The sequence below is a fragment of the Dromaius novaehollandiae genome, chromosome 25, assembly GCF_036370855.1.
Source record: "Dromaius novaehollandiae isolate bDroNov1 chromosome 25, bDroNov1.hap1, whole genome shotgun sequence".
In the NCBI taxonomy this organism is placed as follows: Eukaryota; Metazoa; Chordata; class Aves; order Casuariiformes; family Dromaiidae; genus Dromaius; species Dromaius novaehollandiae.
The window spans coordinates 4373521-4393312 of NC_088122.1; the positions used below are offsets into that span (position 1 = coordinate 4373521).

At 38.6% G+C, this 19792-nt stretch overlaps 1 protein-coding gene across 3 annotated transcripts in view; it reads right to left on the minus strand.

Moving 5' to 3' along the window:
• Window positions 1-445: 445 nt before the first annotated feature.
• The window catches only part of ELAVL1 (ELAV like RNA binding protein 1), a 37703-nt gene continuing 18356 nt past the window's right edge, over window positions 446-19792 (minus strand). For 2 of the 3 annotated variants that reach the window (XM_064497600.1, XM_064497601.1), the window contains 5 exons: window positions 14447-14550; window positions 13458-13611; window positions 9952-10177; window positions 3307-3420; window positions 446-2024 (listed from right to left, as the gene is read on the minus strand). In XM_064497600.1, coding sequence (XP_064353670.1) covers window positions 1700-2024; window positions 3307-3420; window positions 9952-10177; window positions 13458-13611; window positions 14447-14550 — 923 coding nt within the window. In that variant the 3' untranslated portion in view covers window positions 446-1699. The remainder of the gene's footprint in view (window positions 2025-3306; window positions 3421-9951; window positions 10178-13457; window positions 13612-14446; window positions 14551-19792) is intronic. The other variant, XM_064497602.1, reaches the window with a different exon arrangement.

A 19792-nucleotide genomic window follows, 5' to 3' on the forward strand; every position in this document is an offset into this window, starting at 1 on the left:
ATTAAAACTTAACTGCTCGCTGGCTCTTTGGGACTGGCAGAGGTTCACTCAAAAAAGAAACACTGCAATGTAACTGACCCAATTTTTGCATTTGCTCTAGATTCTGGCAACTGAACATAAATAAGAGACGTGAAAGTTGCCCAGGTCAAGCCTCTAGTCAAGCACAGTATCCTTACACAGCCTTTATTGATACAGTAATCTTTTTCAGGCTTCCTACCTAAGAATACCTGTAGGATTAAATCAGTCTGTGGCACATAGAAACTATGTGACAGATTTGTTGCAGAGCTCTTGTTTCACAAACCTTTTTCTTCTACTCATCTGTCAAAGCAGTAACTTAAAACTTTTGAAGAGAAACTACAGTTCTTTAAAACAACACTCATTGAAAGCTGGACACTTTGTGCAATACTTAGCAAAAAAATAACAGAAAATAAAAAACAAAACAAAATTTGAGCAAAACAAAATCAAATTTAATGTTCTTAAATGCAAAAGTAAAAACAAACAAAAAACACAAAAAAGCAAAAGAAAATTAACAGAAACAGAACAACTCAAAGTTTCAAGGCAGTCTGCAGAAAACTTGGGGGATTAATCTTTCAATCTACAAATCAAAGGTTTTTTTTGTTAATATCTAACTTGCAAGAAGTAAGTACTTTTCTGCTGAGTGTTCAATAAGTAAAGCTAGTCGTCAAAACAAAATCCTATTAAAATAGAAAAATCTAGCACTCATTAGAAGGGATGCGAGAAATACAATGCTCAAATGTTTATAACTGTTTTTTTCTTTACAAAATAGAACTACCAAAGGAATTCAAACTATAATGATCTTTGAAAATGAGTAAGTATCTTGCTGCATTATAATGTACCAGTAAGTAGTGCACCATGCATTAAATATTTGGACAGAAGAGATTCAGTTTGATAAAGTAGCAACATATATTCACACTTTTTTGGAGTTTCATTTTGACTCTGAAATCTTCCCGGAGTTTCTTTGAAACTCTTTGGTCCATTCCTATTACAAAGTGGGCTTTAAAAGTAATATTTCTAAAACCTTTTAATTTGACAACTTGGCCACTGTTCAGTGTGCAACTTACCTCATCAATGGTGTTAAAAGTTATGCTGGCATGCTACTACTTACAAGACCTTAACTTTATAAAGCCTAATCCTCAACTATACGTAGCAATGAATATTAATTGATAAAGCATTTTACTGTCAACTAAAACATTAGTATTTCTCAACTTTTCTTCCATACGACTGAGTCTGGGGTAGAGGAGAAGATCAAGGGAATGGGGAGGAAAAAACAACAACATAAAAAACAAGAAAACTAATGGATTCAGCCTGATAGTTTTAAAAAAATTCCAGTTTTTGCAGACAACATTCAATGGAACAAATGTTAGTCTCATAAGTGAAAGCATGCTTCAATTTTACCACCATCCAGAGGGTCTAGTTAATGCAATCTACTTAAGATTTCAGGGGATTTTTAATATGTTTTAAATGAAATAACTTAAAGGAACTTAAAATTGGTCTAACATTGTGGGATTTCAAACATTTGAACATGTCAGTTGCATCCCAGAATATAAAACCTTTTTCACTTCTCATTTAGACTAAGACAAACACTTGTGAAAATTGGCGCAAAATGAGTTTTACACTAACAAAAATGTTTCAACTTCTGTCACTCAATTATCTATTCCATACAAAAAGCACGAGCAAGTTATTTGTGGGACTTGTTGGTTTTGAAGGAAACCTGTAAGATTTTGTCCCCCAGGCGGTAGCCATTAAGACTTGCTATGGCCATTGCAGCTTCTTCATAGTTTGTCATGGTCACAAAACCAAAACCTTTGCACTTGTTGGTGTTGAAATCTCGAATAACTTTCACATTGGTAACCGCACCAAAGGGGCCAAACATCTGCCAGAGGATTCCCTCATCAGCATCTTGACCAAGGTTGTAGATGAAGATACACCAGCCAGAAGATGCGTTTCCTGGAACATTTACACCAGAAAGCCCACTCATGTGATCTACACCCATAGGAGAGAACCTAGCAAATAAAAAGCACAATATTTCATGTAAAAGTTCAATTCAGTTAAGCAAATTAACTTGAATGGGAAGCAACTGAGAATGAATATTTTCTACATGGACATCAAAACCGCCAGAAAGAAACGTTTCCCCATTCAAATTGACAATCAAATTGACAGCTGCCAGGAAAAAAAAAAAGTTAAATATTCCAAGCACTTTTATCAATAGGGAACTATAATTAGAAACAGGTAGGCAACAGAACAGTTGCAAGGCAAGATTATGTAATCACCATCACATGGGACACGGATCAATCTTTGAAACTCAGCTATGCTGTTAACACTCCCTGGCATCAACACAGAATTACTCGAGTGCAGAGTAACAGACACCCCTGCCCAGAGGCCCCTAGCTTGCTTCAAGCCACCCTCAGGCATCTCCCACTTACTTCTCTCAAGGACTTTTCATCCAATATCCTCCTCATCTTGCGTTGGGGACTCTTAAGTCAAACGGGTTCTTTTGCAGGGAGCATTTTTGTGGCCCCCCCCCCCTTTTTTTTTTTTTTTTTTTTTTGCAGAGCAGAACAAAACCAACCCCCTTTTCTACCATATGGCAGCAGGTGCAGGCAAACACTCCCAGTACTAGCAGGCTACTAAATCAGCCACAGGCAGGCATACCCCCAGCTACTAGGTAGCTAAGGAAATATTATCACTTCCTCAGTAAAAACTCTGTAGCTGGGGTGCCCTGTATCTCTACCTACAGAATTTAAATTTTAGTTTATTTTGCTTAAAATACCTGTTATGCAGATATTCTAACTGCAGTAACTTCTAAATATAAAAATAGCAAAACATTTAAGTAGCCAGTTTTATAATTTAAGCAGGTGCAGCGTTCTTTTTATCCTTTTTACACCAACTTTATACTAGGAAAACTTACCCAACTTTACTGAACTATGCTGTTTAAATCACCTACCCACTCTTCCCAAATCCAGCCTCCAACAATAGTACCCCAGCAATATTTCTGAATAACAAAACCCCAAAGTTCTCCTTTTTGTGTCTTGCTTTGTATTATTTGTTTCCCCTCCTATAACCCACATTTCTAATTCCCCTTTATTCTTCTATTTCTGGGCTCTGTCCTAGAAATTCAAAGCTTTAGAATATTTTAATGCAATATTATGGTTGCACAAGCTAAGCACTCAAAGTTCAGGAAATGTGAAAGTTAAGGTTAAAAAAAAACTCAATTTGATCCCTTGTGCTTAGGTATTATTTAAAAATGTGAGGTCACATGATTGTAGAAATATAATTATACTATACCAGGGGTTCCCAAACTGTGGTGTACCACTGGTGATATGCAAACCACTTAAAAGCGGTACACGTGCTGCTTTCTGCCAAGAACATGGCGGTGGCAGTTCCTGATTCTCTGCTGACCTGGAGAAAACAGGGAATGGATGTCTGGGCAGTGAACACTGCATTAAGCGCCAAACACTTCCCACTGTGGCTTCTTCCTGCCCTGCCTAAAGCTAGGAGCTGCTGTTGTCTTTACATAGATGCGAGGGTTAAAGGCAAAGTGTATCAGAAGGGAAGGGAGCACAGCTGCGGCAGCACACACACATACACAGGGACATTGGCTCAGGTTCGGTGGGGTACTGGGGTAAATGCACTCACACCAGAGGACCCCTCAGTCCTCGTCTCCCCCACCCCAGGCTCTCTGGTGCTCCAAGAGAGCTCATTTCCCTGGATACCTGAGCTGATAAACCCTCCTGTACCCAGGGCAGGGGGAGCCTGGTGGTACAGACACCTTCCCCTCCATCGCGCTCTGCCTGGAGTCGGCCAGAGCCTGGCTCAGCCAGGCTGGAGTCAGCCTGACTATCAGCCCCGGCATCTGGAGAGCGCAGTGCAGACACACCTGAGCTCACGCTGCACATACTCACTGCTGCTGCCACTGATGGCCAGCCCCAAGCAAATCCAAGTTTGGGAATCCTTGAACTACAGTAAAACTGAAAAAGCAGTTAAGAGTATCAGAATGTGAATGAAACGCACTGACCCATGTGAGCTGATGATTATGTGATGTCTTATTTATTATTTATTTTGCATTTAAATAAAATGTTCTTGTGTTTGCATGCTTTATATGCTTGTTTTTCTGACAGACACCAGCTTTTTAATTTCTTCCTTTTTGAGTAATGATCTAATAAGATCCATTTATCGTAATCCATACTTTGAAGATTTTCATCTCAACAGATCACCAATCTTGGTTCCTGCTCACATGTACGGGTAGCAGAAAATCACTAAGCTCAGAACTGCGTGATGTTGGTTCCAGCAGTCAGTGTGGTGCTGAACCTGCTTGCCATAAAGCCTCAGGCTCTACCCACAAGCCCAGATATGTAGTGCATCAAGGGCTGAAAACACTCGCAGAAGAGGAGGTGGGGGTTGAAAGCAGAAGAGCAACAAACTTAAAATGCCTGTTAGAGGCAAAATGATTTTAAACAGCAAGTACCTCTGTTCTCTGAAAACACTAATTTTCAGACAGATTGCCCACTCTTTTCACTTTGATCACAAAAATGTTACTCTTCCCATACTAGTGCTTCATAATTATAATTGTCTATATTCGTGCTCTATTCTGCCCAAATGCAGGCTAGGTCACTCCTCTTTGAGGAAATTATTTCAGATCACTTCATGTTTTCTCTGCAGCATACAAGTTACCATATATGCTGTTAACAGAAACAAATTGCTACATATCGCCTGTTCTGTTTCACATTTATCCATGTCAGAGCCCCTCAGATTAAAAATGCTTACAATTATGCCATGACACTGACTACACAAAAGCAAGTGGAACTAATTTTCTGCATAAACCAACAGGGAAAGAGAGGTTTACAAAAACACAGCACAGGGTGAAGACACTCCTAAAAGGCTAGAAAAGACATTCTGAAAAAAGCATACATTCAGAATATATAAAGCATATATACAGAAGCAAACAAGCCCTGCTATAGAAAAATAAGGCCAATAACATTGATAGGTTCATGTACAAGCTCCCCATACTTGCCTTACAGAATTCTTATAAGCAGCCCAGTGGTTTGTTTTCCTAGCATACTTGCATGGGAAATACCTTATCACATATATTTATCCAGATCTAATGTGATGCTAAAATGGACCTATATTTTTCATGTTTACATGAAAAAAGCTGCCTCTCACAAAGGTTTGTTTGGTTAAAAAGCAGTAATCAAAAAAAAAAAAAAAAAAAACACTTGCAAAAATGTCAGCAAAATTGCTGCAGGATTAAGACTATGTGGAAGGCTAGATTTAGGTTTAGACTTGCACCCACCCAGAAGCATCATATAGGACGCTGTTCCAGACCTCTGGCATGAGTGAGAACACCCACATGACAAGTACAGCAACCTCCTGTGGCAAAACTGCTGATCTGATACATATCCGCTATGCTTACGCTGGACTGAGAGCCTTCGTAAGCGGAGGGACATAAGGTCTCTCAGTCAGCTTGGAGGTAACAGCCTGCACATGGCCAGGCACACAGAGTAGCTGACACACAATACCTTATTGCCTGCCAGCATGAGATTTTTATTTATTTATTTTTGAACAGGCAAATTTAAGATGGCCTTTGGAAAGCCGTGATTACATAGAATGTTTAAGGGATTTGTTTTTGACTTGGGCCAACAACACTAAAACCCACGCAGATGCAAGATACTTCATAAAAAATTAGAAAATATGCCATGAATATTGTGATTTGGATAATCTCAGCCTCATCACACTTACTGCTGGTGCCCTCATTTTTGGTGTACTTATATTTTATTGCCTCCCTCACCCTTGCTTTTTCAATCCTCATTAAGCATCTGTAGAAGATTTTATTTGTGGGTGGTTCTTTTAAGTCATGCTAACCTGAAAGCTCCAACATCTTGTGACATTGTTAATACAGTGTAAACAATTTATTTGTAAGCTTTTCATTTATATGAATGCCCTTCGCTCTACCTGTTAGAGACAGACTATTATTGCTTCATTTAATAGATTTTTGGGATTATTTTAACACACCAAAGCACATCACCTCAGAAGCGACATTCCTAAGACAATTTATTTTTAGTTCTATGGAAGTCCTGTAAGTTCTTTTTTGCAGAATTCTTCACTGCAATCTGAGAAGAACTATATACAGCATCACAGGTGGGAGCAATCCCACAGCTTATGTAATGCTAATAAGCACTAATGACATTTAATATTAGCCTATGTTGCCTTTTCACATGAGCTTGACATCCTTTTTTTTTTTTTTTTTTTTTTTCAAATGGCTCCACAAAGAAAAGGAGCTCATCTAAGCTAACCCTGGTTACATCCACTATTTTCCCATAACGTTGCTATTTTTTCATACCCAGATACAGACAGAAACAATTACTGTTTATCAGGCAGGTCTTGTTGAGAAATAATGGATGCAAACTTTAGGCCTGAAATAATATTTAATCAAACTGCCACATATCAGAGAGTACCAGCAAATGAAGTAAGAGTGTGCACTACCATACTCTTCTTGAGCTTTGATGAAACACTGCTTTGGAAGGAAGTAATATTCTCTATCAGCTCCCCAACCCAGACAGGCTGCATCCAAAATAATTACAAATTGGCTTGAAAGATAAAAATGTAAACTTTGTTTCACTCAGTGAAACAAAATAAATGCTTGGGAGTTGTCCAAATATTAATACCTTTGGCAGTTCGAGGGTTTCCATGGAGTTTGCAGGCTATATGGAAATACTAGCTAGCCCTCAGAACCAGTGTTCCTAACTGTTTCACCTCAGTGGTTTAAGACCCTTAAACCTGCAAAATCCTCCATGTTACCTAGCACCATAAGGTTACATACTCTAGACTCTTCTCACATTTCCCCTTGATCAAAGAATTATCAATAAATAACATCTCCCCCTTCATGCATTCTGGAGTTAATTCATAGACTCTTGCCCATTAAAGCAAGGAGGAAGAGGATCCAACTCTGAGCAAGTCTGAAAGCAAAACCAGCTGAACTGGGAATAACTTTCAAGACTTGAAAAAAACTACTTCTGGCATAACATTCTCAGTGAATTGTAAAAGTGCTGGACCTTTTAGGGTCCTTGGGCCAGATTCTCAAATTTTATGAGCCTCTTATTTCAGTGGAGTTCAGCACCTAAAGATCTGCTTTGCTGTTTTGCAGTGAAGAAATCTTAATTTCAAAAGACACCCTTGCCCCAGATGTTTTCATCTATCCTCCAAACAGTCCCATGTTGCAGTGTCATTCCTTACAGATGGAAACAGGGAAGCTTTCAGACCACGTATGAGAATCAGCAAGCCAGCTCTATGTTTCAGTGGGACAGGACGTTAAGAGCAGCTCCTGATGTGAAGCATAAACCATAAATACCATGGGAACAGGGGAGGATTAACAGAATACTGAACAAAGGGTCTGAGTCATAGCTGTGGGAAATTAATAATTACAAATTAGAGATACTAAAGGCTTAATCCTGGACTTACAGGGAGATGATGGAACTAGATGGAGAGTAATCAAGATGCCAGCTTAAGTAGTCCAACCTCTACGCAGCAGTGACTGCAACTGTAATTTGTATAGACTGTGAGCTCTTTGGAAGCAGCTTATCCTTTCATTATGTTTTGTCTGCTACGTAGAACAAACAAGACTTGGTCCAAGCCAAGATTCCTAAGCTTTACCACAACATAAGTGATCATAACTCATTAAGTTCAACATCCTTTATGAAAGGCTCACTAGTAAAATTTGCAGTTAACACCAAATGAGGGAAGGGAAGAAAAAGGGTTGTGGGATGACGCATGTGTTGCACAGGCACGTGCATACATGTGTGTACATGTGCAAGTGTGTGACTGAAAAGAGTCTTAAAACGGTTAAAATCCTTACGAATCTGACAAGACACCAGAAGGGATAGACTGTTTTTGTCTTCAGGTCAATTGCTACAGCCTAACCCTGTCTCCGTAATATATTCATAACAGGATGGCTTAACCCAAAATTCTGCTGCTATTACCTCTACCAGTCTCTGGTACCTAAAAATCTTCAGCTCCTTCTCCATTAGCAAACCTGTAGCTCTGCTCTTCTCAACTAGGAGCAGAAGTTGGTCAGAAAGTGCCAGCAAATGAGCATTGGGATGAGACAATTTGAGTGGACATCATTACTAAAAAAAGAGAACAGGGCAGAAAGAGACAGAACATATATATTCTACTATTCCCACTTGTGAAAACTCATGTCCACAAAAACAGTGAAAGCACACAAATAACCTTAATACCGCTCTTAATTGTACGAGAGAAGAACTATGAACAAATTTGTCATTTAAATTATTTTCATCTGCAACTATAAACATTAATATATATTAATCATACTTTCACTTTAACTAAGCAATCATTACAGGACAGAATTAAAGTTATTTGGGATCTTAATTATGAATGTGAACACTCTTTGTACTGCTTATTACAATGAACCCTAGTTCTGCTAAAAATTTTAAGGGGAGGAATGATACTGGGAACATCCAGTTACATTAAGAATGAAAATATGAGAGACATTAGCCTCAAGATTTAATTAGGACTGGGACACTGAAAAAGCCTCTAGCTGACACAGAATATAAAGGTATGAGATTTTAAATGGTTCACCTAACCACCAAAAGTTCATTTCTTAGCATGCCTTAGAATGATTTGGGCGCAGTGATCTGGGTGAGTGCTTCAAGGAAACAAGATCTCATTTGAGGAGCTGCTTGCATTAAATATGGCTGGAGAAGAGCAGAATAGCATCACAAGCTCTCAGAGTAGTTGAGGTTGGCAGGGACCATTGAAGATCACCTAATCCAACCCTGCGCTCAGAGCACATTCAACTAGAGCAGATCACTCAGTACTGTGTCCAGACAGGTTATGTCCAAGGATGGAGACTCCATAATCTCTCTTGGCAACCTGTTCCAGTGTTCAATCACCTTTACAGTATATCTTTCTCTTATGCTTACTGTAGAACAGATGACTGTAGAGAGTTCTCATTCTTATTGAAGACATGTTATGCCCATCTGTCTTTAAAATGCTACACTAAAGCAGTATGGCCTGGTCATGGCAATACTGGAACAGCGGCACTGCAAAGACTGAAAATTCTAGCTTGGGTTTTTAGTCCAGTTTATGCTGAGCTACCTGAATACCTCAGAGGAGACCAAAATAAATGTCAGTTCTCAACAGGGTATCACTACTCTCAAAAGCTCTTATGTACTCACCTCATAACAGAGCCAATTACTTATTTGCAAGACAGTAAATACACTGCATTGTTCAGAGGCACAGTTCAACTAGCTTCAACACCTTTCTTTAAGCAACTAAGGCAATTCAAATTCAGGCTATTCAAATTCAAAGCAACTAAGGCAATTCTCAAAGGCAAAATACACAATATCTTCCAGAGCTCTGGAGGCAAACAATGTGTAGTAATTACCCAATAAACTTACTGAACTTAAGAGGACTCTAGGAAAGAGCATTGTACAGCTGAAGATAGAGACAGAAATCCCATGGAAACTCTTAATCAGACATATGATTTTCCTAACTTACTAGGACACCCCCCTGCTGGAACCAATGGGTCAGAGCTTTTAATTAAAGTTGCCAAATTATATCTGCATTCAGATATATGGACTACAGAATGGGGATCTGTTGAGACAGGCATCTACGAATACCCATCCGGAATCTGCTACTTCCTACCGTCTCATGACATACTGAATTGTAGAAATAGACACTGTAGTGTACCTTTACATGATTAACTTCAATATAAGTTTTACAAGTAAAATTTTGCTTTAATTGTCTTTTAATTCAACAATTTATTTACATAACACTGTAGGACATACAGTGCACTACGTATTCATTCACACATGCTGCAATGAAGATATTACTGCACAGCTGCAACAGTACAATTTCCCACATGGACATGGGAATAGCAGTACAGCCTTAAACAGATTATTCTTCCTAACCTACCTGAATCTTTGCGCCTGGTGATGAACTGGCCCTCCAAATCGTCTAGCTGGTGAATGACACAGCTGCGATAACAGTGCCACATTTTTGTTCTGGTTAGGATTGGCTGCAAACTTCACTGTAATGGGTTCGGAGGAACCTGGGGGTTTGTGACCATTGAAATTTGTAATTGCCTCTTCTGCTTCTGACCTTTTGTCAAACCGGATAAATGCGACCCCTCTGGACAAACCTTTTAACCAAACCAATAAAAAAAATAAATAAATAAAAAATGAAGTTCAGGATAAAATCAAAATAATTCTGAAAGCAAAAAAACAAAAAGTTAAATATATCTATGGTCACAGCTTTCAAGTTCTCAACATTTACTAATGGTTCTTCAGTAGCTAGAGGATAAAGTGCAAAATTAAGAAACAAAAGACAAATTAACACATTCATTTCAGCTACAACCACAGTGACTAAAACACTTCTATAATGTAGTTAAATAAAATGCGGTAGAATTCCAGGAAAACCATCAATGATTGACATTGCCATTAACAAAAAAATTATAAATGAAATCTCAAAAAGAATCTCGAGTTTCACTCAGTTAAAAACAAAACAAAACCCCTTAGCTTTGATTATTTTATCCCTGAAAACATGTGTAAACATAAGATTGACACTGATTTTCCAAACATAAGATGGATCCATGCTGATGGCACACTGGTTCATAGATTAAGACAAGAAGGGATCATTCTAATAACATAATTTAACTTGTGTAATGAAGATATCAATTTCAGCTGCATCATGCCCATTATTTCTGGCTGTCTGGTACCTTATTTTTAATTCATTAAGTACTGATTAAAAATCACCTCTTCCCTTGGTAACTATATTGAAACAATTACACGCCTACACACCTGACATAATCAAACACCTGTATCTTGTTTCTAGTTCCAGATCCCAGCCACTGGATTTTGTTATCCTTTTGACTGAGGTAAAAGATCTCTCTTATCAGATTTTTTTTTCCTTCACATTCTGTGTTTGACTTAAGCATTCATTCAAAGTAAGTTTTGAAAAAGCTATCATAAACAGCAGAGTTTGTTATTTCCTGTATTTTAATGGGAGGAAACACAACATAACATATTCCTGCTTATGAAGTGAGCAAACAGAAGGAAATACAAAGTTATATCTTGCCCCCCAAAACTGTCTATAGGAAATACATATTTCCATTTGGGGCATTAGGACAACTTTCATAAACGGCAACCTGCCTTGTTTATCACAAGCTGTTAGGTATGTGGAGGCAGACAGAGAAAGCCTGTTTCCTAAGCCACTGCATTTTTCGAAGAAAACAACTGCAGAGCTTTGAGATGTAGTCTTTGCCGAGCAGAAGACCCCATGTGGTAGCACCAGCTCTGAAACTGGTGTTTCCAACAAGATCTGAAAAGGGGTTAACCTATGAATAAATTATTCCATTTTGTACTTCTTGCTGGTTACGTTCAGAACAGGAGGCTGGACCAGATCAGCCAGTCCAATCCACTCTAATTTTGTTACATGCTCCAACACCATTGAGGTTAGCCATTCTTTGCCAGGGCAGAAGTACACACCCACCATACTCTTACTTCTCCACTTCCCATGCTGTTGATCGTAGTACTTCTCATTTGACCTACCATAGTGTTCATTTAAAATATAAATACTGAAGAATGTATGTATTTTGACTGACTAGTTCTCAAAAAGCTAGAGAACCTCTGCTGAGAGGGTACATCCAAAAGCACAAATGCAATTTGTCCCAGTTGGGCCAAGAGCTTGATATGAAACTTGTTTTTAAGCAAAGGCCTGGAGACATATTTGAAGGGAAGGGAAAGCCAGGCTATACACGCATGATTAAACTTCACAATCTAAACAGAACATGTTCAAACAATATATAATTAAGTTCAACTGAAAGCAAGCTGTATATTCCAAGTTGTCATTTCCACAGCTGACACCAAATTAGACAGCATCATGTGTCAGCACACTCAATGAAAACTAAATTACTCCTGGAGAGACTTTAATTGTATGACTTCTGCCATCTCATTTTACAGCTCTGTCATAAGGACAGACGCTAGCTGTCCAGACTCCACTGCAGCCAGCAAAGACAGACTATTTTGGACACTTATTTTAGTGACTATTTTGGACACTTATTTTAATATCTATTCACTGTGCTCTAGAAGTTTTTTTCTTGATTCTGACCATAGTTGGGGCCTAGGTAACTAGACCCATATGGATATTTAAGTTAGACAAAATGAATCCCGCTCCATCTAGAAAAAAAAGGATAGGATTTACCTCACTCAGCTTTAGGCTGTGCACAATGTTGGTATCTAGATCTGATCTAGTCACCTCAAACGCCTTTTACATGCAATGACATTTACGGTACAGTTCATTTGACCAAATCAAAACACTCCAGTAGATGCCTACACCAGGGAACTAGCTTCGACATAGAAACTTAATGTTGTAGTCCTTAACATTTAGTCAGAACAATCCCACCAAGAGTTGCTGATGGCCTACTCTATAGTAGGGTAGATTTCTCAAAAAGCATGAAAGCAGCTGCCTGCACACCACAAATAAATTTATATATTACTGTATATGAGTGATAAGTGTGAAATTTTTAGAATTAGATCATCTGTTCTAATATAGCATGTGCATAATCATGAAAAAGAGTATTTGTAAAAGTCCTTTCCACATTTATACATGACTTATGGGCTGTTGGAAACATGGAGAACATATCAGGTTGCAGGATAAGCCATACTGTTCAGTTACATAGTTTGAAATAAGAAAGAAATTAAAACTCTGAAAACACATTGCAACACTGAGTCAGAATTAACATTACAAAGGAAATCCTCAACTTTGGTCTCTCCTGAGCTGAGTGCTTAACTAAGCAACTTTTACCTCCCCCCCACAGTTTTAAAAAATAAAATACATTCAGAAAACTCAGTAGGGCAGTGCTAGGAGTATGAAGTTCATTCTTTTTGTTAGCCGTAACAAAAAAGGACTATGAGAGGCTTCAAATGTTTTAAAATACCAAGAAATTGTGTGAATGAATTTCAAGTTGGCACAAAAGACAAACACATTGGTATTTTTTATATAATTATGGGCTGAAATTTGCCTGTGAATAATAGGTGTATTTGTGTACAGTAAAGGTAACTTTAGCCCTCCAGACTGCACACTGTTTGCCCAGAGGCAAGCACTGCAGTACTTAGTCACTATACTGACATCAAGTTTCAGAGCAAGAGTAGATTTGGCAAAAGCAGCTTTGCCTGATAAAACCAATAGCAGAATACATTATGAGGTTTAGACCATAACCTAGCAAAGGAGGCTCTGCAGGTCATTCTGTGCTTCAAAAAAACATTAGGAAAAACATATCCCATTAACATTATTTCAGTGGTTAACATCAGATGTCATGATCAGTTTGTGAAAGTCTTAAATTAATTTAGGACACCAGCAGCCTATGAAAAAACATATACGTGCTATATACAGTCTTATGTTGCTAATGCAACAGTACTCACCCGTAGTTTGATCCACAAGCACACGCGAGTTGATGATGCGTCCAAAACGTGAAAACATATCTTCTACATCTTTTTGCGTCATTGACCTTGGTAGTCCACTAATGTATAAGTTAGCATCTTTGATAACTTCAGAACTTGGACGAGCATAGGAAACCTTTGGGGGGGGAGGGAAAAAAAGGGTATTTTCAGACTGCAGATAGAAAAAGTAATTTATTTTGTCATGAGTGACTCGCATTCTTTCCCTGCTAAACAATGCAGGCACTTTTCCTACTGGAGTTCAGAAGAGGGGAAGGGGTAGACCATAGGGGTAAATTGCCAGAACAAGAAATGAGAAACACGTCACTATATAATTCCATTCATTTTGGGCTTAGCTGATGGATAGATGGGCATTGCTATGGAGGGACAGCAATAGACAATACTGATGTTTCCAACAAACAAACATGCTGAAGAACCCATCTGAAGTTCTGAATTGGATACCAGACCTATTAGTGACCACAGCTCACACCAACAACTTGTGTATTTAAAATATTTTTAAAAGCCCGCTAAAGAGAATTTACAAGCCGGAGTGCAATTTTCTATCTTAATTTGTGCTATTAGAGAAAGATGTAAGCATCATTTAATGATACTATTTCCAAGACACAGAGTACTCATTGATATGTTAGTAGTATACATGCACCCACTTTCTATGATTTAAAGCACAGAAATTGTCAAGCCTCCAAGAAGTACATGAGTCCCAAAGCTGGGCAACAATTCGGAATAATCTTACCTACTGCTCTAAAAATGGCGGAAAAGGAAAAAAGAGAATCTTTGAATACAAAGCTGTTACAAACCCTGAGCAGCTTAATAGTTCATTTCATTATTTGTCTTTCACATTCAACCTTTCTTGAAGAGCAAAAAGCTTACCACCAGAATGAATTAGCATTCAAAATACGTTACAAGTTTATTACAATGCCATTTTCAGAGAAGACTGAAGAACCTGTACATCCTACCTTGATGGTTTTTGACTGGAGTCTGAGACCATTCAGTGTGTTTATTGCTCTTTCAGCATCTTTTGCAGTCACATAGTTCACAAAGCCATAGCCTAAACTGTGTCCTATATGGAAGAACATTTTTTAAATTAATCCAAAGAAAAGATAAAATTATCACCTTCAAAATTAAATGAAATGCAACAAGCAAAACACATTAATTAATTAGAACAATGAACTCAAAAAACCAATCCACAGAGCAAAATATTTAGACAGGCCAAGTAAGTTTCTCAAGGCTGGAATATATCACATCAAGTAACTCAAAGCTCTTTCATTTGCCACTTTGGACATCCGTTTGCCCCCAAGGCTAGTGCATCACAAAAGCAAGCATTCAGCTAAGTCCATAAGTACAAACACTTGAACGATAATAACAGAAAGTGAAAAAATGTTGGCAAGTGAACCCCAGGCAAGAAGTCACCAGGCTACCCATTTCTATGCGGCTATTCCATCCTTCACTCCTGGAAACAAGAGGAAAAAAGCCTTCAGTCCTTCATACAGTCGTCTGACTAATGAGCAATAAGTCTCTCAAACTCAGGATGAGATTGAGGAGTAGAAAATTATCTTCAGTGCAGACAAAATTACCTTCAGTGCAAAGCCATCCTTCTCAGTAGGCATATTCAGCTTTTGATATACATTTCTTCCTAAGTTTACTCTTAGCTCTTACAAAAAGAATAATACAAATCTTTAAATCATCCAAGGCAAAGGATATGTGATCTATTTGTTCTGCTTCTATCTCCAACCTCCCTCTATGCCAGTATCAATTATAACGCTGCATGCTAAGATCATTTCAGGTTGCAACTTTCTAACAATTAGAGGCTACCTTATCTCTGCAGACCTAAAAGTATCTAAAATCCTTTCGCATTGTCTGACTGCAACAAAGCAACTCCCGTCCAACAAGAGTTGCTCCTTTTTCAGACTTTCTCCTCATCTCGCAGTCAGAGCCACATGATGTTCAGAAGAAAGTTGTATGTTTGTGTAGGAGAATAGGCTATTTTACTTTAACAGTACACTATTGTTAAGTTATTATCAAGCTCCACTATTAGGCTTGAGAACACTAGAAGACATGGCTAAAAGTTTCAGCAGAGGATTCTCTTCTGAAATACAGCCTTTTTTTGGTCACACATGGCAGCTCCACAATAGTACTCAGCTGACAAGGTTTCCAGACATTTTAGACAAAGTAAAGCTACCAGTATTTTAGAAAAATCAAATATACCAAAAAAGTCAATGCTGACATCCTGGCACCAAGAATCAGATGATCTAAAGAACAGAACTGTATCAGACACGGAAGATAACTCCCACCACTGGAAAAAGTATCACCAGTCTACCGAAGGAGTTGAGACCTACTAGACTCAATGCAACGAGGGGCAGAAGGAAGCTCCAGATAACCCATATTCCTCAAATTGCTATTATTAATAGCATACATGGCACAGATTGACCGCAGAACAACTGCAACAGCAGAAACACAGAGAACATGCCAGGGAATTATCTGCTATGTTGTGAAAACATAATAGGCCAATAACTCATCTAAACCTAAATACTGTCACCGTACGTTTCCCAACGCCCTCATTGCGTAAACAGTCTCATTTAATTTTTGCAGTCTGCTAAAGACTAAAGCAGCCAGCTCCCCTTCATGTTCCTGTACGAGGAGCAAACAACATCCTGTTCTCTTACGGACATGGTGTTATAACATCTCTACTAGCACTGCACAGACTTATGACACCAGACAGCTGTGTGCAATAGCAATGGCAGATCACTCTTGGATAGCCAAGTAGGATTTAGCAAGGAGTAAGGAACAAATAAATGCAATAATGGCACGATCTTAAGACACCAGCTTCTGCAGCTTCACCTTTATCCTTTAAAGAGCTATAGATAACATCAACTAACAAAACAGAAAATGAACATTAAAAGGATGACAACGACAAAAAAAAAACATGCTGTGTGCACACATAAAATAAATAATTCTCTGCCCCAGTGACTGCAAAGTCCTGATTAGATATGGTCAGTCACCTAGGACAAATCTGGTTAGTCCACAGTTGCTTCTCTGCTGAAATTTCTTCTTGATTAAGGAAATAATTTAACAATTAGAAAAACATATAACAATTGGACCTTGGCTTATTTCTCCAGGATCTGACCAAGAAAACAGAGATAAATCTAATATCATGCAGCTAGGTTATGGCTCTGTCCCTCCTAGGAGGATGGGAAAAGGTACCCCTTGCAGGTACAGCATGTCCGTGCCTTCTGTGAAGGTTCAGAATATCACTTTTACAGGTGCTGTCAGTCAGTTCTGAAAGCCACACTAACACAAACAGTCTAGCAAACTACTGAAGAGCACCAGGTCCAAATAAAGATGATGGAAATAGACTTCAGCAAAACTCATCTCTCAATGTCTGAATCATTGAGCCCTGTCAGCCAGGGGCTGCTACAACCTTGGTGGAGATTGCACTGTGGCAGGGTTCGACTAGGTCCTCCCAGCAGGGAAACAAGAGCAAGATTCCAGATAGTATTAAATTTATTAAACTACCTTTAGCACTCGGGATAACAAAGTTCCGGGGCTCAGTCTCTGACTAACGAAAGTGGATATTCTTCCGTACTTTCTTGCAACAAGTTCCCAGAGAACACAGTGGGTAAGCAAGCGTCTTTTTCACAACAGCTCTCTTGCAGAAGCAGAGAACTTACGTTACGATCAGTGACAAGGAAGATGGAGGTACTTCACCAGCCCCCGCCCTGTATATCAGTAACGGCACTCATTGACACACATGAGCAAAAGGGAACACAAGATCTGGGTCCCTGTGATCACAAACTCTACATATTCCCTTTTCTTAAAGGTAACTGAGCTCCATCTAAAAGGAGTTAGATTGCTATCCTTTTCTAAAAACAGGTCTGACTTTATTCACATCTACCTTATATCCACCTGTTCTTGTGCAAATATTGCCCTTTAGCTCACACATTCTCACCCTCCCAGGTATACGTTCCCCAAAGTACACACTAGCAGTGATCATATCCTTTTGGCCTTCTTTACTGTTTTCATCTGAGTGAAGTTTTTCCACCTTTTCCAGTTCTAGTTTGAATGCCTTAGGAAAAAGAGACAGCAAGGATGTACTGGGGTTGACAGACACAAACATACATAAAAAGAAGCAGGCTCTGAAAAGTCATCTACAGGATGGCAAGATTATAGCAGTTAACAGATTTTCTTATACTCTCTGCAGGCATGTGACAGTTTCTACTAAAACCCTGTAATTACAGTCCCATTTGCTTTTTAGCTGTTACTAAGTAAGAAAAAAACAATTACATATCTTTCCCTATAAGAACTGGAATACAGACCTTGCCACTTCAGTCTATACTTATGACCTTTAAATTAAGTCACTATAACATGATTTTACAGTCCTTAAGTGTTAAAAAGAGCAAACCACCCCAAACTGACAAAATTAACTTATCTTGCTGTAAATATCTAATGCTATTATCAGTCTCACCACCTCTTGACTTTCAGTTATTAGTTTTGATCTCTAAACATGGCAGGACATCTAGTACATGACAGTCCCATCACTGGTACAGGTATGTTCCGCAGCTCCCCTGACAGACGCCTCTTTGGGAATCTTCTTTGCTTCACAATTTACACCATCCTCCCCGCTCCTAAACAGCGCAAACTACTTTCCTGTGTGAGCATGCCAGAAAATACGTAAGGGATCTAAATTTATGAAACATTATGAGTAATATCAAGTGCTTATCCAAGCAAGGAGGAGTAAGAAACATGTCACTTGCTTCATCATGATGTAAGAGTCTGCTAGAAGCCTATGGGGGACAAGAAAGCAGTACTGTTAATTCTGCAACAGTTTTCAATCTATTTTCAGGGGATAGTAATTAAGCAGGCAACACAAGCTTGAAAAAAAGTTTGCTTATATATAAAGGCAAATCTACTCAAGAAACAAGAATTAAAAAAACAAGTAGGCTTTTATCTGGGTGAATAATTAGCAAAATGATCATGAAATGTAGTTTTAAACAAACTATTATACTCCTTCAACAGAAAGAATCTAGTTTTGTTTCCACAATAAAAAGCCCTTTCATGAAAGAGGGCACTCATTTTCTTTCTGTGCATCACTTGGTTTTCTACCCATGCATTTGCTTCCCTTCTGTTTCCTCAGACATACTGCCTCAGTTAGTAGATTATTTCTTATTCCTCTGCTGCTACTGACTGACAACTCTAATTTCACTGAAGAGCCTGGTATGAGAACAGAGCTAGTACTTATTTTCTTCTTCACTATAGACTAGTTGCCCTTCTAAAAGCAGCTAAATGCTGCTTCTAAGAGCATCTTCCCCATTCTGTCCCTTTCAAGAAAACCTAGATTTAAACCTGGCTACTCACAAGCTCCTGTTATGTCAGAGTACCTTGACATAAAGACACTTCAGTTCAGAATTTGTTTTCTGCACTGAAAAACTACTGCTAACTGATGCAGTGTTTTGAGATTAAATGAAACAGAAAACAGAGACAGACAGACAAGTAAATAACACAGAAAGATGGAATAAGTCTCCAAGTGCCACTCGGGGGAGAATGTGGTATCTTGAGGAGAGCTTTTTTTTGTACAAAGTGTGCTGTGAATGATAAGCTAATAGCTTAAACATGTATGGATGCATCAGAAAGTATCACATACAAATACCATAGCTAGAATTCTGCCTTTCTGCCACATCGAAGTGGTCACTGTAATTTCAAAGGATGAGAAAAGATAAGTGCTCAGACGTGAACTGTGTGAACTTGCTTTAATACAGCTACCCTACTGTATAGCTGGGGATGCATGAACATGTCAACACCAAGAGAAATACTAGCGGTCTTGCATCAAACTCCTAAAGGGGAGCTCTGCCGGTGTGGAAGTACAGCAACCCAGGATTGGCAGAGCAAGCGATGAAAAGGCTATAAACTAACCACCTGAGACAAATCCGTGTTATGCATATAGCAACTTTTTATACAAGGAAGGTGTGTGCCAATTCCTACTGTTAAAAAAGAAAAAAGGAAAGAGTACACAGCCACACAGAGTTTCCTTTGTAAGTGAACAAGCCAAGTATTTTATCATAAACATTCAAAATTCTAACATGAGAAGGGCATGATTCTCCGCTGCAAATCCATGCTGAGCAAACCCTATCACAACATAAAAGTGATTATATTTATTATTTGTTTACCACAAAGCTCCCAATGTAGTTTAGAAATACAGGAACTTTTCTTAAAACATCTCTCCTCTGCTCCAGCCCTCCACTGAAGATGCAGATGATACAGCCCAGCTGCTCTGAAAACAAATGCATCTGAGGCTAAAAGCCCAGAGC